We start from the raw sequence: 22,830 nt of genomic DNA on the forward strand, positions 1-22,830 counted from the left end.
TCTAAAATCTTGATGAATTTTTTCAAAATATGACTGGGAAAATAATGTGAACCATTTTCGGCTCCCACTTGTGGGTTCCAGGTTAAATTCCCGGGCAGATGGAAACAGATGGACATGATTCCTTTTACCTGATGCCACTGTTTACTTAGCAGTAAATAGGTACCCAGGAGTTAGGCATCTGCTGTGGGGGTTGCATGCTAAGGGTTATTAGTTAGCATAGGGGAAACCTTGATAAGCCTAAATACAAGCTAGGAGAGAATGCCCTGGGTGACTTAGCAAGATCTTTAATGAATTTGATTGGAAAGACTTTTTGTCAGGCAAGGAAGTAAACAGGATGTCTGCCAAAATATGCTGAAGGCACAACAAAAAATTTATACAAAAACAGAGATGCAGAACTAGAAAACAAGAGTGGTTCAACAGAAATTACAAGAGGGCCAGAGACCAAAAGACATTAAAATGGGGTCAATATATGAAGAGACATAACCCTCAAACGTACCAGCAATACAAACAAGAAATAACTACACGGCAGTGAGAGGAGAGGCAGAAATTTCGATCCCAGAAAGTTGAAATACTCCCCACTTGGATTAACCCTCAAACCGCGCACATCATATATATAAATGATATCAGTGACAAAACCAAAACCGCGCACATCATTTATATACGATTTCGTGTCTAGCGCTATAATTTAAACGCCCCGCCTGGGATAGGGGCAGCTATAGTACAGCAACGACCGAGTTGCCAGATGCCACCTAGAAAAAAAATCCAGGCCAACATTCTTGGGTGTTAGAGCATCAGTATTGAGCAAGCCACCAAGGCTGGCGCACGCAGCACGAGTTCACAGCACCACTGTTCAGCTTGTGACCACAGCATCGCCTACAAATGCCATAATATATATGATACTGCTATTATTTAGCAGTGATATTATTACTGAAGCCCCCTGACTGTGATAAAACTGACCAGGATTCTGATAATAGCAGGATTGTGGTGATATTTAGCGCTGTGCTCCATGGAGGGAGGAGTAATGCTGTGGGAGGGAGGGTGGTGGCGTCGTCTCCTGACTGTGTGTGGCCACCATTTATTGACTGCACTCACCATACCAGCTTAGTGGTTCGTTATGGTGAACACAAATGTAGATACTTATATATAACGTGTGTATAGTGTGAGATAACAGCAAGAGGAGTAGGTTGGGAGCCGCCATTTTGGTGAGGGAGGAGCGTCGTCTGCACGACTTGGCATGTTGTTTACTGATGGCCACTATGGTCTTTGGGCACCATACCAGCTTATTTGTACAGGTATGGTGAATAAAACAGGTAGATACTTATATATAATGTGTTTATATAATGTAATAACACCACAAACAATATTGTTGGAGGAGAAATATTAGTGCGTCTCGCCTTGAGGGCGGCCGCCGATCAGCTGTGTGAGTAGCTACGTCTTTGTGCCTTTACTCACCATACAAGCTTAGATATACAGTTATGGTGAACAAAACATGTAAATACGTATATATAACGTCTGTGTATAGTGAATAAATACAAAAACAGTATTGTGGGAGGAGAATGAGGGTGAGTGAGGTTGTGTTGAGGGAGGGAGTGGCAGCGAGTGGCTGGCTGGTGTTTGGCGGTCACTCCTCGTTGTTTTTTGACTCACAAGACCAACTTAGTAGCTTGTTATGGTGAACAAAACATGCAGATACTTATATATAACCTGTGTATATAGTGTAACAACAGCAAAACTATTTGTTTATTGTTTTACGAACATCATAATTGAATCACTAATATGCACACCATAATTTTGAGTACAGCAATGGTTCACACATTTTATTATATAAATATACCACAATTCACTGTATGGAATATTACTGAAAAAAAAACTAAGAAAAAATCAGAGACATTGAAATAATTAGGTAATAATATATTTGTGGCAACTGCCGTCTGACAGCTCGGGCTGAGTAGACCTCGTATGGCGAAGGCTCTGTCAACGCCCCTTTTTTGCCACACTTCCCTACCCTATTGCGGCTAAAATATGCCACCTACGATTTTTGTGTTATTTTTTCCGTGATCAGGGTACGATTTTTTTGTTATTTTTTCCGTGATCAGGGAACAAAAATGAACACTTCTATAAGATGAAAGAATTTTTTGGAATTTTTTTTTGTTGCGCCTGTGGGTGTGAATTCCATTTGGGCCCCTAGCGGTTTGAGGGTTAATGTATCCAAGCTTGAAGGCCTCTTCTTTAGAAGGACATAGCTGCTTTAGAGAAAGTTTAACACTCAAAAACACACACTAAATTATAGTGCGACAAAAAAAAAATAATTCCAAAATTAAGTCAACTTTCATACCAAAAACAGGTGAGAGCCTCAGGGCTAACACCACTGCAAACTCATTGAAAACTTTTAAAATACTGAACAATTTGGAAGATGTTGATCTGGACAACTTCTTCAAGAGGTCAGATGTAACAAACAAGGAGCAACAGGTTTCAAGTGCAACAAGCCACAATATAGGACTGAGAACAGGAGATCCTTTTTTTACCCACACGGTTATAAACCCATGGAACTGCCTACCTGTTGAAGCCATAATTGCTAAAACTTATCAGGGCAAATGGGAGATCTGTGCTTCTACCTACTGGTTTCTGTCCTCCTCGAGGCCACTAGTGTTAGTGGCTCTCAGGTAAATTCAGGTAAATATGTGGCATTAAAGTGAATATAACAAGACATTCTAAAGGCAGTAAAAGTATACTTCAATTAAAATATTTACAAAAAAAAAAAAAAACTTCTATTGAAGATGTCTTAAAATATATACTGTATGTAATTATATACTAAATGTTAGAACATAATACAAATGCAAATCTTGAACTTCCAATACTAATATCCTTGGATACAGGTACTGTTCAGTGCTCTAAGATAATTTTATACTTGTAGTATCTTACTTGTGAACACCACTAATAACAGTAAAAGTAAAAATATCACCAACTGACCTCAAATGCGGGGCTCTGTGGGGAGGTGGTTTCCCCGCTAAGAATGCTATTAATTCTTCCCGACGAATGTGTCTTCTCCGCCGAGCCCAATTAAGTACTTCTCTATTGCGACGTTGATATCCAGCCTGGACGCCAATCTCACCACTTCGACGAACAGACTCTACTGCATCTGTAAAAGATTTACTAATAAAAAGAGCACATACAACAGTTATTATGAGCAGTACCCTCAACAACTAACTTCTGAATCCATTGCGTTTAGCAGGCTTTTAAAACAAGTTCAACATAGGTGTTTACACCTTTAGAACCATATATTTTTTAGGCTATATACAGGTATTGTTAGCCTCGATCACATTTCCTAGTCCATTCTATTTCTTTACATCCCTAAATTTCTTTCTGTATTACCAATTTCTACCAGTGTCTTCTGGTGTACAGTCTTGATTTGTAGTTAAGACACAAGAATGTCAAATATTGACACACATTTACTTTTCTGGGGTAATAAAACAAAATATGTTGTTTGTAAAATTAAAAAATTGCTGTGCATATAAATAATGTGAATGTGATTGGTCAACAAAAGAATACTTTCTAATGCCATGATTGAACTTGGGTATGCTCAAAGGCATGGAACAATTGTATTCAACTTGTGGTAGGATATTTATAGATATTTTTAGGCTGGTTGGTTATTCAGTGCATTTAATGTGTGTTTCATGTCTGACGAGTGCTCTAGACATACAGTTTGAAGGTATTCAGTTATAAATGTATCTTTGTGGGATTTGACAATCATAATTTACTTTATGGTCTGGTTAGTACAATCCTGTTTTTAGCTCTTATGAAACAAAGGAACATCTTCATGCAGGTGCAGTTACTGCACTGTGTCTGTGGCAGAAGTGACGGTTACCTGTACTCACCTAATTGTACTCACCTAATTGTGCTTGCAGGGGTTGAGCTTTGACAATTGAGAGGCGGGACCAAAGAGCCAATCAACTGGTGTACAGATTCCTGAGCCTACTGGGCTCTATCATATCTACATTTGAAACTGTGTATGGAGTCAGCCTCCACCACATCACTGCCTAATGCATTCCATTTATTAACTACTCTGACACTGAAAAAATTCTTTCTAACGTCTCTGTGGCTCATCTGGGTACTAAGTTTCCACCTGTGTCCCCTTGTTCGTGTCCCACCCGTGCTGAAGAGTTTGTCTTTGTCCACCCTTTGTCACAACTACACATAAGGGGCATAACTGGCCGACCCCTCACAGTGTTCAAGAGAGAACTGGATAAGCACCTCCAAAGGATACCTGATCAACCAGGCTGTGACTCATACGTCAGGCTGCGAGCAGCCGCGTCCAACAGCCTGGTTGATCAGTCCGGCAACCAGGAGGCCTGGTCGACGACCGGGCCGCGGGGACGCTAAGCCCCGGAAGCACCTCAAGGTAACCTCTAGGTAAGGTAACCCTGTCAATTCCCCCGAGAATTTTGTAGGTGGTTATCATGTCTCCCCTTACTCTTCTGTTTTCCACGGATGTGAGGTTCAGCTCCTTTAGCCTTTCCTCGTAGCTCATTCCTCTCAGTTCCGGGACGAGCCTGGTGGCATACCGCTGAATCTTCTCTAACTTTGTCTTGTGTTTAACTAGGTATGGACTCCAGGCTGGAGCTGCATACTCTAGGATTGGTCTTACATAAGTGGTATACAGGGTCCTGAACGATTCCTTACACAAGTTTCTAAAGGCAGTTCTTATGTTGGCCAGTCTAGCATATGCCACTGATGATATTCTTTTGATGTGGGCCTCTGGGGACAGGTTCGGTGTGATATCAACCCCCCAGATCTTTCTCTCTATTTGACTCTTGCAGGATTTCACCTCCCAGATGATACCTTGTGTTCAGCCTCCTGCTCCCTTCACCTAATTTCATTACCTTACACTTTCCTGAGTTGAACTTTAGCAGCCATTTTCTAGACCATTCCTCCAGTTTGTCCAGGTCATCCTGTAGTCTCTGTCTATCTTCATCCATCTTGATTCTTCTCATAATTTTTGCATCATCAGCAAACATTGAGAGGAAGGAGTCTATACCCTCTGGAAGATCGTTTACATATATTAGAAACAGGATGGGTATAAGTACTGAGCCCTGTGGGACTCCGCTAATGACATCTCGCCACTCTGATGTCTCCCCCCTCACCGTTACTCGCTGTTTCCTGTTGCTCAAGTATTCCCTAATCCACTGAAGCACCTTCCCTTTTACTCCTGCCTGTTGCTCCAACTTTTTTAATAGCCTTTTATAGGATACTGTATCAAAGGCTTTCTGGCAGTCCAGGAAAATGCAGTCGGCCCACCCTTCTCTTTCCTGCCTAATTTTTGTTGCCTGGTCATAGAAATCTATTAAACCTGTGAGGCACGATTTACCATCCCTGAACCCATGTTGGTGGTGCGTTACAGTTATTTCCCTCCAGGTGCTCTACGAGCCTTTTCCTCACGATCTTCTCCATCACCTTGCATGGTATACAAGTTGGGGAAACTGGCCTGTAGTTCAGTGCCTCTTGCCTGTCACCCTTCTTGTACATTGGGACTACGTTAGCTGTACACTGTAAGTGTACAACCACTGCTACTAAGGCATTTACAAGTAATACAGGGACTTTTGAAGAGGCTTCGTTTTAAGTAGTTTACAATTATACAGGAAAATATATAAGAACAGTTACCACTAATACATACAGTAAATGACAATGGAATATTAATGAAACCCTACCAGGAACCAAACTCAATTGCCAGTGATTCATTTCAGGTTCCTCAACAATATTTTCAAATTTGTTGCCCCAAACTATACAAAACCCTTAAATTATCAAAGTTTATCAATTCTCTTTAAAGAAAATACCTTTATAAAGAGCAGTGATGTGACCAGCAGCAGTCTGAAAGGGCACCCACATAGAGTGCTGGCTGTCTGCTGCACCTGCAAATTCAAACATAAATAAGGAACAGCATAGCTGGAGTATGAGGTAATCGGTAATGTTAAAATAATCACAAGAGAATAGAAAAAACCCTCAGGAACCATGGAGGGGCCTTTGATAAGCTGCCGGCTTCCTGTTCCCATCAAGGTCAACACAGATAGTGCCCCTCACATAAATGATAGACAGGAAATTAGAAGCTGATAGAGAGAATACTCTAAATGCTTAACATTCATACAGTGGTTATCGTCATAGGCTGATTCATGGAATAATGTGGTTAGCATCATATGACGATTTAACCCCTTAACTGCACAACGCGCCTGCAGGCCCAGGCTTCAGGTGCGCAACGCGCCACTGGGTATTTGTATTTTTCACATTCCATTCAAAACTCCCGCAGCTACATGGGGTTCACATCAGCTTCCTCAGGGCTCTTGTAAACAGACGCCATCTTAAAAAAAAATCTTGGTCCACATTCCCGGGTGTGGGAGCCTCAGTAGTGAGTGAGCAACCAAGGCTGGCATTCGCAGTATGAGCGCACAGCACTGCTGTTCAGCGTGTGACCACAGCATCGCCTAATATTGTCAAAATATATATATAACTTGTATTATTTAGCCATGATAGTATTATAGAAGAGCCCGAGTGTGATAATGACTGGGTACAATGTTCAAATATCAGTGATTCAATGCTGTTCACGATGTTCACAGCGCTAGCCACAGCACCACAGCATTATTTCGTCCATCTAGGAATCTTCAAATGACTTTTTAGGTTCCTTTTCAAAATAAACTTGTGGTCAATTATTCATTTACAGGAATTAGTGACCAGGATTGTGGTTATAATTAGCATTGAGTGTAGTACAGTTTTGTGGAAGGAGGAATTTTGGTGAGGGAGGGAGGGAGAGAATTGAGGTAGCTTTTGAAAACGCATGTGCTCTCTAGAGTGGAGTACTGCTGCACAATGACAGCCCCTTTCAAAGCTGGAGAAATTGCTGACCTGGAGAGCGTGCAGAGATCCTTTACTGCTAGAATCCACTCAGTAAAACACTTAAACTATTGGGACCGACTAAAGAGTCTAAATCTGTACTCCCTTGAGCGCAGGCGGGAGAGATACATAATAATTTACACGTGGAAAATATTAGAGGGGCTGGTCCCAAACCTGCACACAGAAATAACATCACATGAGACCAGAAGACATGGCAGGATGTGCAGAATACCCCCGTTGAAAAGCGGAGGTGCAACAGGTACTCTGAGAAAGAACTCTATCAACATCAGAGGCCCGAGACTGTTCAACACGCTCCCGCTACACATAAGGGGCATAACTGGCAATCCCCTCACAGTGTTCAAGAGAGAACTGGATAAGCACCTCCAAAGGATACCTGATCAACCAGGCTGTGACTCATACGTCAGGCTGCGAGCAGCCGCGTCCAACAGCCTGGTTGATCAGTCCAGCAACCAGGAGGTCTGGTCGACGACCGGGCCGCGGGGACGCTAAGCCCGGGAAGCACCTCAAGGTAACCTCAAGGTAGCCTCACTGTGTGGCAGCCACTCTTGTTTTGCTCACCATACTAGCTTCGTGGTTCGCTATGGGGAATACACATGTACATGGGTACATACAGTGTGTGTGTATAGTGTAATAACAGCATGAGGAGTATGTAGAGAGGAGCTATTTTGGTGAGGGAGGTGATGTCGTAATCGTAGCGTCGTCTGCTGTCTGCTGTGTGATTTCCCATGCAGTGTATGGTGGCCACTGTAATGTTTGGACACAATACCGGCTTACTTGCATAGGTCTGGTAAATAAAACGTATAGATAGGTATATATAACATGTGTAAATAGTGTAATAAAACCAATAACAGTATGGTGGGAGGAGGAATGTTGGTGAGTAAGATGTTGGGGTGAGGGAGGGCTGGCTGGGTGTGGCTGCTCACACTCGCGGTGTTCTGATTGTGTTGATGGTAAATGTATATAGTGTGTGACAGTGTATAATGTGTACATATGTTGTAAATATACATAAATGAACATGAAACATTGGTGTGAATAACTGTATGATGGGAGGAGCAATGTTCGCGAATACAATGTTGGAGGAGTGAGGGAGGGCTGGCTGAGTATGACAGCTCACACTCGCGGTGTTCTGATTGTGTTGATGGTGAATGTATATAGTGTGTGACAGTGTATAGTCTGTAAATAGATTGTATATATACATAAATTAGCATGATACATGGTAAATATGTGCAACATATGTGTACACAAGTGTCATGCATGTAACACAATGTCCTCGGACAGTACGGATGTTTTACTGCCATAATATAGTGTACGTGTTCATTATACATAGGATTAGCACGTAAAAACAAATAAAATGTATTTGGAACTGTGTGCAAAAAATGAACAAAAATATATTCGTGGCAACTCGGGCGCCCCACCGGCCCCGGGAGCTTACGTCACGGGCAAACGGGGAATGACGAATGATGACGTCACACGCCAACTGACGGACCCCATAGCAGCCAAAGTAAGTACAAGTTCAAAATTTTTTTGACATACCCATACTGAGCGAAGGGTTTTTGACACTTTAAAAAAAAACAAAAGAATTTTTTCAAGATAATTTATTTCCTGTGCACTGGGGGGGGGGGGTGTCATATTTATAGGCTGCGCAGTTAAAGGGTTAAACAATTATTGTCTGGGTTGTAGATATATGATGCAAATACAGTATGGACATAATTTGCAGGGTGCCTGACAGCTGGGTGGACAGCGCTTCGAATTCATAGTCCTGAGATTCCGGTTCGATCCCCGGTGGAGGCGGAGACAAATGAGCAAAGTGTTTCTTTCACGTTGATGCCCCTGTTACCTAGCAGTAAATAGGTATCTGGGAGTTAGACAGCTCCTGCGGGCTGTTTCCTGGGAGTGTGTAACAAAAAGGAGGCCTGGTCAAAGACCGGGCCACGGGGATGCTAAACCCCGAAATCATCACAAGATAACCTCAAGATAATTGAGAGAATAAACACTGTCTTTTATGGTTTGCTGGTGTGTACAGGGTTCAGTATATACATCGATGCCAGATACAATGGTCCCTCCGTTTATAAATTTAATCCATTCCCAGAGACGGTTTGCAAGTTAAAAGTTCGCAACTCGAAACAAATTTTCCCAAAAGAAATAATGTAAATTGAATTAATCCGTTCCACACTCCCTAAAATATTAACTTCAAAATAGATTTCATACCTAATTCACACAAATATTTAGTACTATAGTATGTACATGTTATAGCTTACCTTTATTGATGACTCTTGTTGGCATATGGAAGACAGTAAGGAGAGGGGATAGGGAGAGAGAGAGAGGTGTTTGTGTTTAGAAGGGAAATCCCCTTCCATTATAACATCAGACAGTGATGACTTCTCTGGGGTACACTCTCTCCTACGTTTTGCCTACATACCACTAGGCTGTGACTCACTGCTTCTTTTTCTGACTACAAACCTTTCCATAGACTTGTCTTTCCCTACATTGTAACACTTGTCTGTAGTGCGAGACATCACAGTGTCATTGAAAAGGTTAAGGCAACGGCCTACTACAGCTTGCTCTGGGCGAGTTGTTTCAACAAAAGTTTGCATTTCTTCCCATAGTCCACACCACTTCTTAACTGTCGAGGAAGGGACATTCTGTACTGCCTCCTCTTCCCCTGAAGTTCCTCAGCTGTTTCTTGTTGCTGCTCCTTGTGAAGAGTTCTTTGGCGGTCAGTTCTTCGGTGTGTTCCTTAACCAACTCACAACACTGAATGCCACTTCTTTTTCTAAATTTCTCAAACCATTCCCTGCTCACCTTAAACTCTTTCGTATCTGCATCACTTATTCCAGGGGTTTTCTTTATAAGGTCTTCATGCAAATGCCTTGCTTTTTTACAAATGATGGCCTCTGAAATGCTATCACCTGCTAACTCCTTGTTGTGTATGCAAATTAATAACACCTTTTCAACACCCTCAAGTGTGTGTGTTCTTTGTTTCGTGATTGTTGATATGCTTTTTGTCACTTTAGCACTAATAATGTCATTTTTTTAGCAGTTACAGTACATATAGTTGACATAGATTTGTTGTACTGTACTGCCGAGCGAGTTCAACAACTCGTGTACCATTTTCATGTTTACGAATGATCTCTTGTTTTTGCTCTATGGTCATCCTCACATGTGTTTTCTTAGGTTGAACCTTACCACTGACTTTCTTAGGACCCATGGTGTGATATACAGTATAATAATTACTTTCATGTTCAAAACCCAAAAAAAGCAGAAAAACAATGAAATTCTTTACAAAGAATTCAAGCGCGATTGTCACTAAGCGGGAGGCACTGATAAACTGAAGCGTGGGCGACCGTGCCACCAGGAACCTCACGCTAAGTAGCCCATACGCATATCAACAAACTACGTTACTCGAGGCAAATAAGCCGATTCACATTTTACGAAAAAATTGAGCTCATTACCCGAAAAGTTCGTAAATAGGGGCATTCGTAAGCCGAGGTGTCACTGTACACTGTTTGCCAAGAGCGTGATGCATGGGAGAGTACTCTAATGTTTAACTTCGATGGCTTCTGTTCGTTACTTCACTTATTAGTTTATACACTAGGGTTTGTGTTGAACTTTATACACTGTACATACATTTAAATGACAAAAGTGTGACTGAGTACAGTATATAATGTATAGGTGTACAATGTAATATGTATGCATACAATGCATGTTAATCTGTTTCTAGGACAGACTGCAATTATGTCTGGGAATGTAGTCTATGCATAGTGGTAAAGACCAAATCATTATTTGATGATAACCACAGGCCCCTAATACAGTACATGATACCCTCTTTGCATAGTAAGCAAATGTAAAACTATAGCAGAATTTGCTCATGAGTTTTGGCTACCTCTATATAAATGCATTATAACTATAGTTAAATCACCAATATTAAAACCAGGTAATAATGATAAAATCAGCAAGTAACAATAACTGCAGTGGCCCAGGAGTTGGACAAATGACGGTGACTGCATGCTTGGCGTTAAGGAAATTAGCCACCAGATAAAAATGGAAAAGATTGATTATGTGGGGTAAATATCCTAATAATAATGCACTCGACTGCCGCCAGATGATAGCTATTGTCACCCAAACTCTCAGCCAGCCTACCATCATCCACGAGCTCTTCATGCCAAACACCTTAACCCAATTTTTAAAAAATTTGCCCGAAACGCTTAGGTAAAAAAGTGGCTTCATCATTTTGTGTATCTCCTGTCCCCACAATTGTACATTACCATTCCATTCAAAGCTTGATTTCTGGTAGGATTTTATATAAATTTTACATCAATAAATAGGTTATCTTCTTCTTGAAGTTATCTTGAGATGATTTCGGGGCTTTTTAGCAGTCCCCGCGGCCCGGTCCTCGACCAGGCCTCCACCCCCAGGAAGCAGCCCGTGACAGCTGACTAACACCCAGGTACCTATTTTACTGCTAGGTAACAGGGGCATAGGGTGAAAGAAACGGCCCATTGTTTCTCGCCGGCGCCTGGGATCGAACCCAGGACCACAGGATCACAAGTCCCGCGTGCTGTCCGCTCGGCCGACTGGCTCCCTCTCGGCCGACCGGCTCCCTGCCCATATGAGGCGTGCCTCATATGGGCCAATAGGCCTTGTTTAGTTCCGTTATCATCATTATCATGTTCAAAATGATGAGTAGTTGCTCTGGTATACTTCATTAAAACCATATAGAGTTGAGAAAACAACATGAACAGCACCGATATACATATCTTGTTATTATGACTGCAAGTTACAGGGCCTGACGGCCGAGTGGACAACGCCCGGGATTCGCAGTCCTAAGGTTCCCGGTTCAATCCCCGGCGGAGGCAGAAACAAATGGGCAGTTTCTTTCACCCTGATGCCTCTTCACCTAGCAGTAAATAGGTACCTGGGAGTTAGACAGCTGCTACGGGCTGCTTCCTGGGGATGTGTAACAAAAAGGAGGCCTGGTCGAGGACCGGGCCGCGGGGACGCTAAGCCCCGAAATCATCTCAAGATAACCTCAAGATGATGGAATTTTATACGATTACCGCATTCACATAGTTAATACTTGATAATAATTCATTGTGTCAAGGAACAGGCAGCCAGTGTGTGTATATACAGATTAGGCTTATATTGCAGTCCACCGCCACCCCCCCCACAAGGTCAAAGTACTGACCTGCCCCAGGATGCAACCCCACAACACGTCGACTAACTCCTGGATACCTATTTACTGCTAGGTGAATAGGTGCATTGGGTGATAGGAAATGCACCCAACCATCTGTGTCCCGCACAAGATTCGAGCCAGAAATTCACACCCTTGAGTCAAGAACAAATCGAACTGTACTACCGGGAGGCTATAATCATGTAAATCAACATATGATGATAACCACCCTTAATAGGGTTATATGCAAGGAACAGTAGGCCTACTATGTTTATACCACTACTTTGGTACTGGTGAACACTCCAATATAAAAATAAAAGTGAAAATATAATTAATTTTAATTAAATAATTGGAATTTTTCTTTTTTATATATAAATACAAGAGTTGCTACATTCTTGTAAAGCCACTATAGCACACATAGCATTTCGGGCAGATCCTTAATCCTAATTTTTCTCCGGAATACGACCCGCCAAATTGTTTAAGAACCAGGTACACATTCATTGCTGGGTAAAAAGAGGCTACAGTTAAGGATTGGTGCCCAGTCAATCCTACCCAGTCAATTCCTATCCAGAACCGAAGCCAAAGCACTCAACGCAGCGCCAGGCAAGTGCTTTACCACTGCACCACGGGGACAGCATGACTGTTTAGCTCTAATTTGGGGAAATTTCCAATATGGTTATATCCCTTAAATACTCCACTATGAATCCAATCATTAAGGAAGCCCCACTGTGGTGACTATCCACATCTGACACGCGAGGCAGGACTGGCCCTCGAGGGGCACAAACTTCCCCCACAGTTCACCATATTTAACGAGTATTTCACCAAATTCCAACCGGGATCAAAAATAACTGTTGCTGAAGGTGGTGGCGAGGCAAACCTTTATACATGACAGCCACACACTGAGCAGCACTCTGAAAGAGGGCCCACATCTTCTCTGTGGCGGCATCGGCCTCTGCGTGAAGGTGCTGCTGGTGGTCTGCCTCGCTCTCCAGCTCCTGCACCGTCTGCTGCTCCCACGAGGTCACCCAGTAGTCCCCCAGCACGTCCTCGTCGGCGTCGCGTCCCTCGCTCATCATCAAGGTGCAGGAGGAGGCGGTGGGCTGGGCTGGACCAGGAGGAGAGAGGATAATGTGTGTGCGAGGAGCAGCAGCAGCAGCCTCCTCCCTCTTGGTCAGCTGTGATGTGTTTTGTCGATGTCGCAAACCTGTTCCAATATTCTCCCACCCACCCCCGCCTCTCCCCACATTATCTACCTCAACTCATAACTCTCAACACATCAATAACACCAAAACTAATTATTAAAAATATGATAACTCCTTTTTGGATGTGATTGAAAGGGTTTGTATGGAGTATTAGGTGTGTGAAGAGTTGTTAGAAGAGTGTGAGAGTGCGGGTGCGGGTGCGCGCCGAGCCCAGCGACCCTCAGCAGCAGGTAATTTGAACCAAGGCCGACCACCACCCATGGCTCCAGTTTTAAACGTCTTCTCTCGTGTAGAACGGTGTGGTGTGAGTGGGTGAAGACTGGTGGTGTGGCGGGCAGGTGGAGGACGAGGGCTGGCGGGGTGTGGCTGGGCCCACAGGCTGGCAGGGCCCCTGGCCTGGGGGCCAAGGCATTTGTTCAGTTTTCACTGTTTCTTATTAATTATTTTTTGTCAATTATTTTTTTTGAAGCCCCACATTTCGTATTTGTTTAACTCGACAGCCATTATTGATGGAACATGGGCAAAATTAACACAGACATGGTAGTACAGTCGGCTTCGTTCTCAATCGGGAATTCCGGGTTCAAATCCCTGCCGGGACAGACACGGTTGGGCTCATTTCTTTTCACCTAATGCACCTGTTCGCCCCTGCAGTAAATAGGTGCTTAGGAGTTAAGTCAGCTTGTTGTGGGGTCAGTAATTTGATCTTTGGGGGATCTTGATATAAGCCTAACCTGAATTTACCTGATCTGATCTTAAACATAAACTCTCTCACTCTCATATACACCAGTAACATATAATATTTCAAACTAATCATCAAATTTGCATATGACACTGAAGATTTATGGGAAATGAAAATTCTGCCTGAAACGCTGTGCATGTTAGTGGCTACTAGCCAGTTAACTTTTTTTTTTTTTTTTTTTATTTATTTTTTTTATACAATATATACTGTACAAGGGTTCTTACATTCTTGTACAGCCACTGGCACGCATAGCATTTTGGGCAGGTCCATAATCTTAATATTCCCCGGAATACGACCCGTCAAATCGTTTAACCAGGTATCCATTTTACTGTTGGGTGAACAAAGGCTACAGTTAAGGATTGACATCCAGTAAATCCTCCCCGGCCAGGATACTCACCCAGGACAAAGAGTTTGTGAAACGCCAGGCAGGTGTCAGTGTCTTACAATTTACTGAACTGAATTTACCTGCAGGCCACAATAAGGACAGGAAGCTGGCAGCTTATCAAAGTGCATTGATGATCTTTTCCACTTTAAATTTTAGCAGTTTTGACATTTACAACTTTGACGGATAGATGGTTCCATGGGTTAATAACCCTGTTAGTAAAAAAGCATCTCCTGTTCTCAGTCCAACATTGCGGCTTGTTGAGCTTGAAATCGTTGCTCCTTGTTTGTGTTGCATCCGACTCTGAAGAAATTGTCCGAATCAACATCCTCCAAATTGTTCGGTGTTTTAAAAGTTACAATGAGATCTGCCCTGTCATGTCTGGTTTGTAGTGTTATTAGCCCTGTGACCCTCAACCGTTCCTGATACGAGAGTTGACATGGCTCTGGAATTATTTTTGTTGCCTGGTGCTGCACATTTAGCAGAGCAGCTGTGTTCTTCTGAAGATGAAGTCTCTATGCTTTGATACAGTAATCCAAATTAGTTTAGTGTCCAGACCACTAGTTTAGTACCAGAGATTTATACAATTGAATCACTACCTTCTTTCCCTCGAGTCAAACGTGTGCTTCATTATTCCAATCGTTTGGTTAGCTTTTTTGACTGCTGTTCCCACCTGTTGTGCAACTCTTTAGTGAGTGGTGGATTTTGACTCCAAGGTCCATATCTTCATCAATCTGTTGTAATGTGAAGTTATTAACTTGGTAGTTGTGGCGTGGGTTGCTATGCCCCACATGCAAGGTCTTGTATTTATCAATATGTACAAGAATGTAACAACTCTTGTATATATCTCAAAAAAAAAAAAAATCTCAAAATATTAATAAACACTTGCCAGTTTTCTGATCATTTGTAAAGTTCATGTGGATCTCTTTGTAAGGCTTCAATATCAATATCATTTCCCACTTTATCATAAATCTTTGTGTCATCTGCAAATTTGATGATGTGGTATGTAATATTCTCATCTATGTCATTAATGTATATGACAAAAATAGGTCCCTGTGGTACCCCACTCACCACATTTCTCCAGACAGATTCATTCCCATTTAGCATGACTTTTTTTTAACCATTGTTTTATCCATTCTCATATTCTACCATTTATTCCATGTGCCTGTAATTTCCTTGCCAGTCTTTCGTGTGGTATCTTATCAAAGGCTTTAGCAAAATCCATGTACTGTATACTACATCCTCATTGTCCGAGTAGCTGGTTACCGTTTCCAAAAATGTGAGCAGGTTTGTAATGCAGAATCTATTTTTAACTTTTTTGGGGTTAATAATATTCATACCCGTATGGCTTATATCGAGATCCTCAGGTAAATGCAATGGGGCCTCGACTTACGATGTTAATCCGTTCCCAGAGACGGATCGTAAGTCGAAGCGATTTTTCCCATAAGAAATAAAGGGAATTGAATTAATCCGTTCCCCACCCTCCAAAATATTAACATACAAATACATTTTATACTGAATACAATGTTTTTTCTAACTACAATACAGTACCTAACTTTATCTTACCTTTATTGAGGATTCTTGATGGCGTATGGAAGATGGTGATGAGGGGGGAGGAGGAGAGTTGTTACTGTTTGGAAGGGGAGTCCCCGTCCATTATCACATCAGGCAGTGATGTTTTCTCTGGGGTACTCTCTCTCTCCTACGTTTTGCCTGAATACCACTAAGGACCTGGTTGTGGTTCAGTGCTTGTTTGTCTCGCTACAAATTTGTCAAGAGACATTTGTTTTTCCCTACGTTTTAACATTTGTCTGTAATGATGCATCACTTTAGCACCCATAATGACCTTTTTCTTAGCCAGTATGGTGGATATCGTTGACTGAGATTTGTTGTACTGCCTAGCCAGTCCAACAACCCGCACACCATCTTCATATTTACGAATGATCTCTTGTTTCTGCTCAATGGTCACCCTTACATGAGATCTCATATGTTGAGCCTTACCACTGACTTTCCTGGGGCTCATGGCATGATATATAATAATTATTTTAATGTTCAAAATGCAAAAAATCACCACAAAAGCGAAATTTCTTATAGGTGCGATCGTCACTAAGCGGGCAGCTGTAGTAAACTGAGGCAGGTCGGCCGCATGACCGGGAACCACGCGCTCAGTCGACCCGAACGTGTACTAACAGATATCGTAAGTTGACAACGCCATCGGATGTCGAGTCACATTTTTCGATGAAATTTACATAGTAACTCAAAATTATCGTAAGTAGGGGCAATCGTATGGCGAGGTGCCACTGTAGCTGATTTACCTAAGGGGCACTAACACACTGCTGGCCTCAACTAGAACAAGAAGCTGGCTGCTTTTGGCATTTTTGGGTAAGGTGATTGATATTGACACTGAGCTAAATTTTGTATTTAATTAATATACTGTATTAAGCAAATCTACTTAAATATAGTAAGTAAAAGTAAAATGATAAGTACAGTAAATTATAACAGGTATATAAAGTGACATAGTGAAATAACTTAACTAAATGATAATGAATAACTGTAATTAGGGTTTGCTGGGAACTAGCATAATTACAGTAAAGAGTGCAATAAGTAAAAATATGGTAGTCGAGAAAATCCGTAGGAGCCGTGAGGAGGGTTCCCGAGCACATGCTCTATACCAGGCATGTCATGATGGCCCCAAACTGAGGGACCTCCCCCCCCCCAAGGGCCATATGGGTCACATTTGTGTTACCATGAGGGCCAGACACAACAACTAATTGAAGTCATTTAATAAAAATTATTGCAGAATATTTTTTTCTATATTATTTACCAAATAACATTATCCTTTGTGCAGGCCACAGGCATGCTTGCAAAAGGCCGCATGCAGCCTTTTTCAGAATTGCTTTTAAATACATGGATAGTGAAATACTAAAGAAATAGTCACGACCTTTGTTAGATCAAGGCTGAAATATGCAGAGGTAGTATGGTGACCATATCTTAAGCACATCAACATACTAGAAAAGGTGCAAAGACATGCAACTAAATGGCTCCCGGAACTTAAGGACAAGAGCTATGAGGAAAGGTTAGAGGCATAAATATGCCAAAACTAGATGATAGAAGATATGATCACTGCGTACAAGAAAAATAATAACAGGAATCGATATAATTAATGGGGAAGAATTCCTGAGACCTAGAACTTCAAGAACAAGAGGTTATAGATTTAAACAAATAAGCAAAGCTGCCAAAGAAATACAGTACTGTACTGTATAAGAGAATTCGCTTTTGCAAACAGTGGTAGACGGTTGGAACAAATTAGGTGAGAAGGTAGTGGGGGCCACAAAATCAGTACAGGCATACCTCAGTTTAAGAGTTTAATTGGTTCCTGGAGACGCCTCGTATTCCGAAGCTAATTTCCCCATAAGAAACAAAGGGAAATGAATTAATCCGTTCCTGACTACCCCAAAAACCCCACATCAAACTAAATTTTTATACCTAATTCATCTAAATAAACCTACAAAACTATGTTCAAGTTATTACTTACCTTGCTGTTGAATGCTGTAGGCGTATGGAAGATGGTGAGGAGGAGAGGAGTTACTGTTTGGAAGGAGAGTCCCTTTCCATTATCACATCAGGCAGTGAGGACCTTTCTGGTGTGCTCTCCCTGGGACGTTTTATATGAGTGCCACTAGGTCCTGGTTGAGGCTCACTGCTTGATTTCCTCACCACAAATCTGTCCAAACCCTGGCTTTCTCACAAATAATGGCCTCCGAAACACTATCACCCCTTAACTCCTTGTCGTGTATCCAAATTAATAACAACTTTTCCACTTCTTCAAGTATTTGTGGTCTTTGTTTCGTTATTGTTCTGACTCCTTTTGCCACTTTAGCACTCATAATCTCATTTTTCTTCTTAAGTATAGTGCATATTGTTGATGTGGCTTTGTTGTTCTGCCTACAAAGTTCAACAACATGTGTACGTTCTCATGCTTCCGAATGATCTCGTTTCTCCTCTATTGTCATCCTCACATGGGCTTTCTGACCTTTATCCTTACCACTGGCTTTCTTGGGACCCATGGTGAGATATAATAACAAATTGTATAGTCAAATCACCAAAAATCCAACAAAACCCTGAAAATCTGCGAGAAGAATTGATGTGGGGTAATCACTGGGCGCGAGACAATGGTAAACTGAGGGGCGGAGGGGCGACGATCGCCGAACCACCACGCGCTGGGTCGGCCTGTACGTGTACAGTATCAACAAACTCGCGTTCCAAGACATATTTTCCGAGGAAATCCTGCTCGCATCCGAAAAACTCGCATACAGGGACACTCGCATTCCGAGGTACCACTGTACTGTAGTTTCAAAGCATTATATGACAGAGTTCTAGGAAGACAGGACACCATGAGCATACCTCTCATCATGTAACTACACTTAGGTAATTACAAGTAGCCTCTTGTAGTACTGTATATCAACTACATTCACATACATAAATTTTTGCAGACCGCTTTGAACTTGAAAAAATGTTTTGTGTTGAGTGATGGCCAATGACGATTTGTATGACGCACCGTCGTCTCTGCTTCAACAGCAAAATGCCAATATATACGTAACATTATAATACATATATCATTTACATGAAAGGTCAATAAGCTAATAAGCACACATGGGCCATCTCCCTTTGTCACAAATCTAAATACCTGTATTTATTTTTATTCATTGCCGTATTGTATTTTCATATACAGTAAATGGCAGAGAGAATTATGTAAACAAGTGAGTGGTGTTTTGATCAATGAGACTCATTGTTACAAAGCCCCTTTTTATTCATAATCTAACCCAATACTACTACTACAGCAACAAATACAGCATTGCCATTCTGCACTTTTCAGGAAGCTGGTGGGTAAAGGAATACTTTTACTCGACTGTACCTGCCCTACCCATAATTTGCACATTCTTCTTATGTCCTATGTATGTATGTACAGTACTTGATTAAAAATTATTATGTTTATTTTTTTTTTTCCAGGAGGATGAAGCAGAGGAAGTCTCATCTCATTCAGTTCCATGGATGCTGCTAAACAGCCTTCCCAGCTTGGTGCCTTCAGTTGATAAATTAATTTTATTCAACAATCTAAATAAGGATGAAGAAAATGGCTCTCCTCAAGAAGTACCCTAGCATCCCAGTTCATATTGTTGAAGATCACCACGATGCTTTATATCATATCTTGCGTGCTGTAGGCTCTAAACATCTCCCATTTACCAACAATTTACTTATCCATTTTGATTCCCACCCAGACTTACTTATTCCTGTTGAGCTCAAAGCTTCAGAGGTTTATGATGTTCCTCTTATGATTGAAAAATTGAGTATTGAAAATTGGATTCTTGTGGCTACATTTACGGGACAAATTTCCTCAATTTTTTGGATTAAACCACCATGGTCAAACCAGATAGAGAATGGTAGTTACAAGTTCCTCATTGGAAAGGAAAGGGGTACTGACAATATCAGGGTTTCTTGTCCTATTTTATATTTTGTTAGTGAATTGTTGTATTGTAAAGCAGATAACCTGGAGGATACTAAAGAAGTGAACCTCTATGTTGAGACATTGGGATTTGAACCGGATGTAAAGGTGGAGCATCTTGCTCTGAAACTGATACAAGAGCACGGGGAAAATTATATTTTAGATGTTGATTTGGATTTTTTTAGCACAATGAATCCTTTTGTTGCAATGCATGACAAAGTCAGTATGTATGGAAGGCTGAAAGAAATTTATAGTTTTAGCTTCATTGATTCTCAGGAAAGTGACATTGTAGATACTCAGATGAGAAAACGAAGTGAACAGATAAAATTGCTAAAAAATATATTTCTCAATCTTCAAGAACTGAAAGATATAAAGCTTAATCAGAGTAAGGTTGAAAATATATGCAAAAATATAGAGGATGTAGTGAAAAGAAAATCTGTAGTCCAATTAATTCAGGACCTGGCCGGTGAATATGGAGGTGACATTGACTGGGAGCTGGTACATGATGCAGGATGCACGTGTGATGATGATAACCATGAGCTTCCTCATCATGTTTCCTCTAAAGAAGAAATTGATATGCTGATGAAAGTGACATGCAAGCTTGTGGCATCACTTCCACCACCGGTGGTGATAACCGTTGCTCGGTCAAGCCTGGATGATTATTGTCCACCTGACCAAGTTGATATGGTGCAAGAATGTTTGTGTAAGTTATTAAGAAAAACCTACAATATAGATTGTAAATTACACTATGAAAATGAGTTAAGATAGAGCCCTTAGCAATTTTTTTTTTTTTTTTTTTTTTTTTTTTTTTTTTTTTTTTTTCTTCCAAATATTTTTTAGACTGTAGTAATGTTATAATATTGTACATCTTTTCTTGCTATTATTTATGAGAAAATATTATGGCAATGGCTGGGATTGAACTGAATCTGGACTATCCAGAAACACTACCCACTGTACCCTTCCTATAATATTTTCTCATTCGTCACCTTATTGTGACTTCATTGGGCATTACGTCTGGCACAAGATGTGAAAGGTCATTATCGATGCCTGGGTGTGGACGGGTATCTCGTAAATGGGGATACTTGATAGTGTCTTCCAAATACCAAGTACTGTAAGTCTAATAGAACTTCTGGTTGAGATTCTTTTAAACCTATAATAGTACAGTGTGTGTTTCTGGAGAGTTCAGTGATGCTAGTTCAGTCCCATTCATCATAATATATTCTTAGATACATCAGGTTCTGAGTTTATTGTGCCACTATATATAATAAAATCTTTAATCAAATTTAGTATTTAATAAATCTTTAATGAAATCAAAATCAAATTTTATGTTTACCATTGATTTTTACTCTTATATGTATCATGCTCCCCTCGGTGGATGGTGCCTTGTGTGGTGAGCGGCTCTTGTGCTCCACCTGCGGGTAGTAAGGGGTGGTTCTCTTGCCTGCTGTGGCGGTGCACAAGTTAAATACATCCCTGTCTGTTAGCCGTGTATGGAGACTTGTACAGTTCCTGATATTCTTTCAACTGGGAGTCGAGTCTCCCCAGCGACTGCGGTCTCTAAGGGAGTCAGGCTAGGGATAAAATGGGAAGTTCACTGCTGTGCACCTGAATCAATCTGCTCCTCTGGTTAGCCCGCCTAGACAGACATCAGGTCAAGTGGACATTGTAGAGGTGGTATCCCTAGTCGGTCCCTGGAATACTGTTCTGCTCTCTAATGGTGACCCATGTGTAGTGTTTCAGTTACCCCTAAGGTTGCTTGCCCATGTGCTTGTGCCTCCCCTTGGGATCCATGGTGGGTGAGGGTATTGAGCAGTGAAGTCTTTCATGGATTACTTATATGTATAATTCTGATCATATTTCCCCTTCTCAGACTCCTGGGTTGTTTGACCAGGCCCCCTAGTTGGACTGTGATGGAAGATCGGACTCCATATCTCTGGCTGTGGTAGGCCCAAACCAGGTTTTGTCTTTGACTACCTCAACCGACCCTCCACTTCTTTAACAGGGTTGAGCCCTAGCCTACAGTGGTGATTACAATACCTGAAGTGGCAACAATTTGTATTGTGACAACACAAATACAAATTAATGGGGGGATCATGGTGCCATCACCTCACTTGAACATGCATGATTCCTTCTAACATTGCTACATTCCAGAATATGTCGTATGAATCAATAAATAAATGTTTATCTTACCAGACATTGGAAAATGACCAGTTTGAAAAAGCTCTAACCAATCAACGTGAAGATGACATGAAGTTATTGGAAGCAAAAATAGATGCTGAATTGGACTGGCAGAAGTTGGAAGTTGAATACAAGTGTTTATAAACATTTACATTTTGTCTGGTAATTAGTAATATTGTTTGCACTAGTTTAAAACTTGAAACACTGTCTTAGTAAGAAAGTATCTAGCATAATTATATGGAAATGGTTTTCCTGAAGAAATTTAATTCTTTTTGATACATCTAGCAGTACGTAATTTTTTATATCAAGATATACTTTTGGCGAGTAACAAAGGTTCGTTCTGGCTGGTCCCGTGGTGTTGTTAGTCATTTTTAAAGCATAAAAGAACTAATACACCATATACCACTGCAACTACCCATGCTAGACAAAGCAAGTCTAAAACCACTGCACACTCAGGTATGAGATAGTGCTGTAAGAGACATGTTAACCCTCAAAGTGTGACTATTGTCAAAGTTTTTTAACTACATGTTATCTTGAGGTTATCTTGAGATGATTTCGGGGCTTTTAGTGTCCCCGCGGCCCGGTCCTCGACCAGGCCTCCACCCCCAGGAAGCAGCCCGTGACAGCTGACTAACACCCAGGTACCTATTTTACTGCTAGGTAACAGGGGCGTAGGGTGAAAGAAACTCTGCCCATTGTTTCTCGCCGGCGCCTGGGATCGAACCCAGGACCACAGGATCACAAGTCCCGCGTGCT

The 22,830-nt window shown here is 41.4% G+C and overlaps 2 protein-coding genes across 8 annotated transcripts in view; one reads left to right on the forward strand and one right to left on the reverse strand.

Annotated features, from left to right (window-relative positions):
- Nucleotides 1-13,146, reverse strand: part of LOC123760263 (HUWE1-associated protein modifying stress responses) — a 33,693-nt gene extending 20,547 nt beyond the window's left edge. For both annotated transcript variants that reach the window (XM_045745776.2, XM_045745777.2), the window contains exons 1-3: nucleotides 12,948-13,146; nucleotides 5,832-5,906; nucleotides 2,971-3,139 (exon numbers count right to left, since the gene is read on the reverse strand). In XM_045745776.2, the coding sequence (XP_045601732.1) occupies nucleotides 2,971-3,139; nucleotides 5,832-5,906; nucleotides 12,948-13,146 (443 nt within the window). The remainder of the gene's footprint in view (nucleotides 1-2,970; nucleotides 3,140-5,831; nucleotides 5,907-12,947) is intronic.
- Nucleotides 13,101-21,178, forward strand: MESR6 (misexpression suppressor of ras 6). Of its 6 annotated transcripts, XM_045745775.2 has the most exons (3): nucleotides 13,485-13,502; nucleotides 16,488-16,590; nucleotides 19,404-21,178. In XM_045745775.2, exon 3 carries the CDS (start codon nucleotides 19,519-19,521, stop codon nucleotides 20,662-20,664), a length of 1,146 nt encoding a protein of 381 aa, XP_045601731.2. In that variant the 5' UTR covers nucleotides 13,485-13,502; nucleotides 16,488-16,590; nucleotides 19,404-19,518; the 3' UTR covers nucleotides 20,665-21,178. The 6 variants fall into 6 exon arrangements, with proteins under 6 accessions (XP_069194505.1, XP_045601728.2, XP_045601731.2 ...); XM_069338404.1 differs by lacking the exons at nucleotides 13,485-13,502; nucleotides 16,488-16,590 and adding an exon at nucleotides 13,101-13,240; XM_045745772.2 differs by lacking the exon at nucleotides 16,488-16,590 and having other exon boundaries at nucleotides 13,370-13,502.
- Nucleotides 21,179-22,830: the final 1,652 nt, after the last annotated feature.

The sequence above is a fragment of the Procambarus clarkii genome, chromosome 39 (genome assembly GCF_040958095.1).
Source record: "Procambarus clarkii isolate CNS0578487 chromosome 39, FALCON_Pclarkii_2.0, whole genome shotgun sequence".
NCBI lineage: Eukaryota > Metazoa > Arthropoda > Malacostraca > Decapoda > Cambaridae > Procambarus > Procambarus clarkii.

Excerpts from the sequence above, each read along its gene's own strand:
- MESR6 (XM_069338404.1), top strand. The coding sequence starts at position 19,519 with ATGAAGAAAATGGCTCTCCTCAAGAAGTACCCTAGCATCCCAGTTCAT.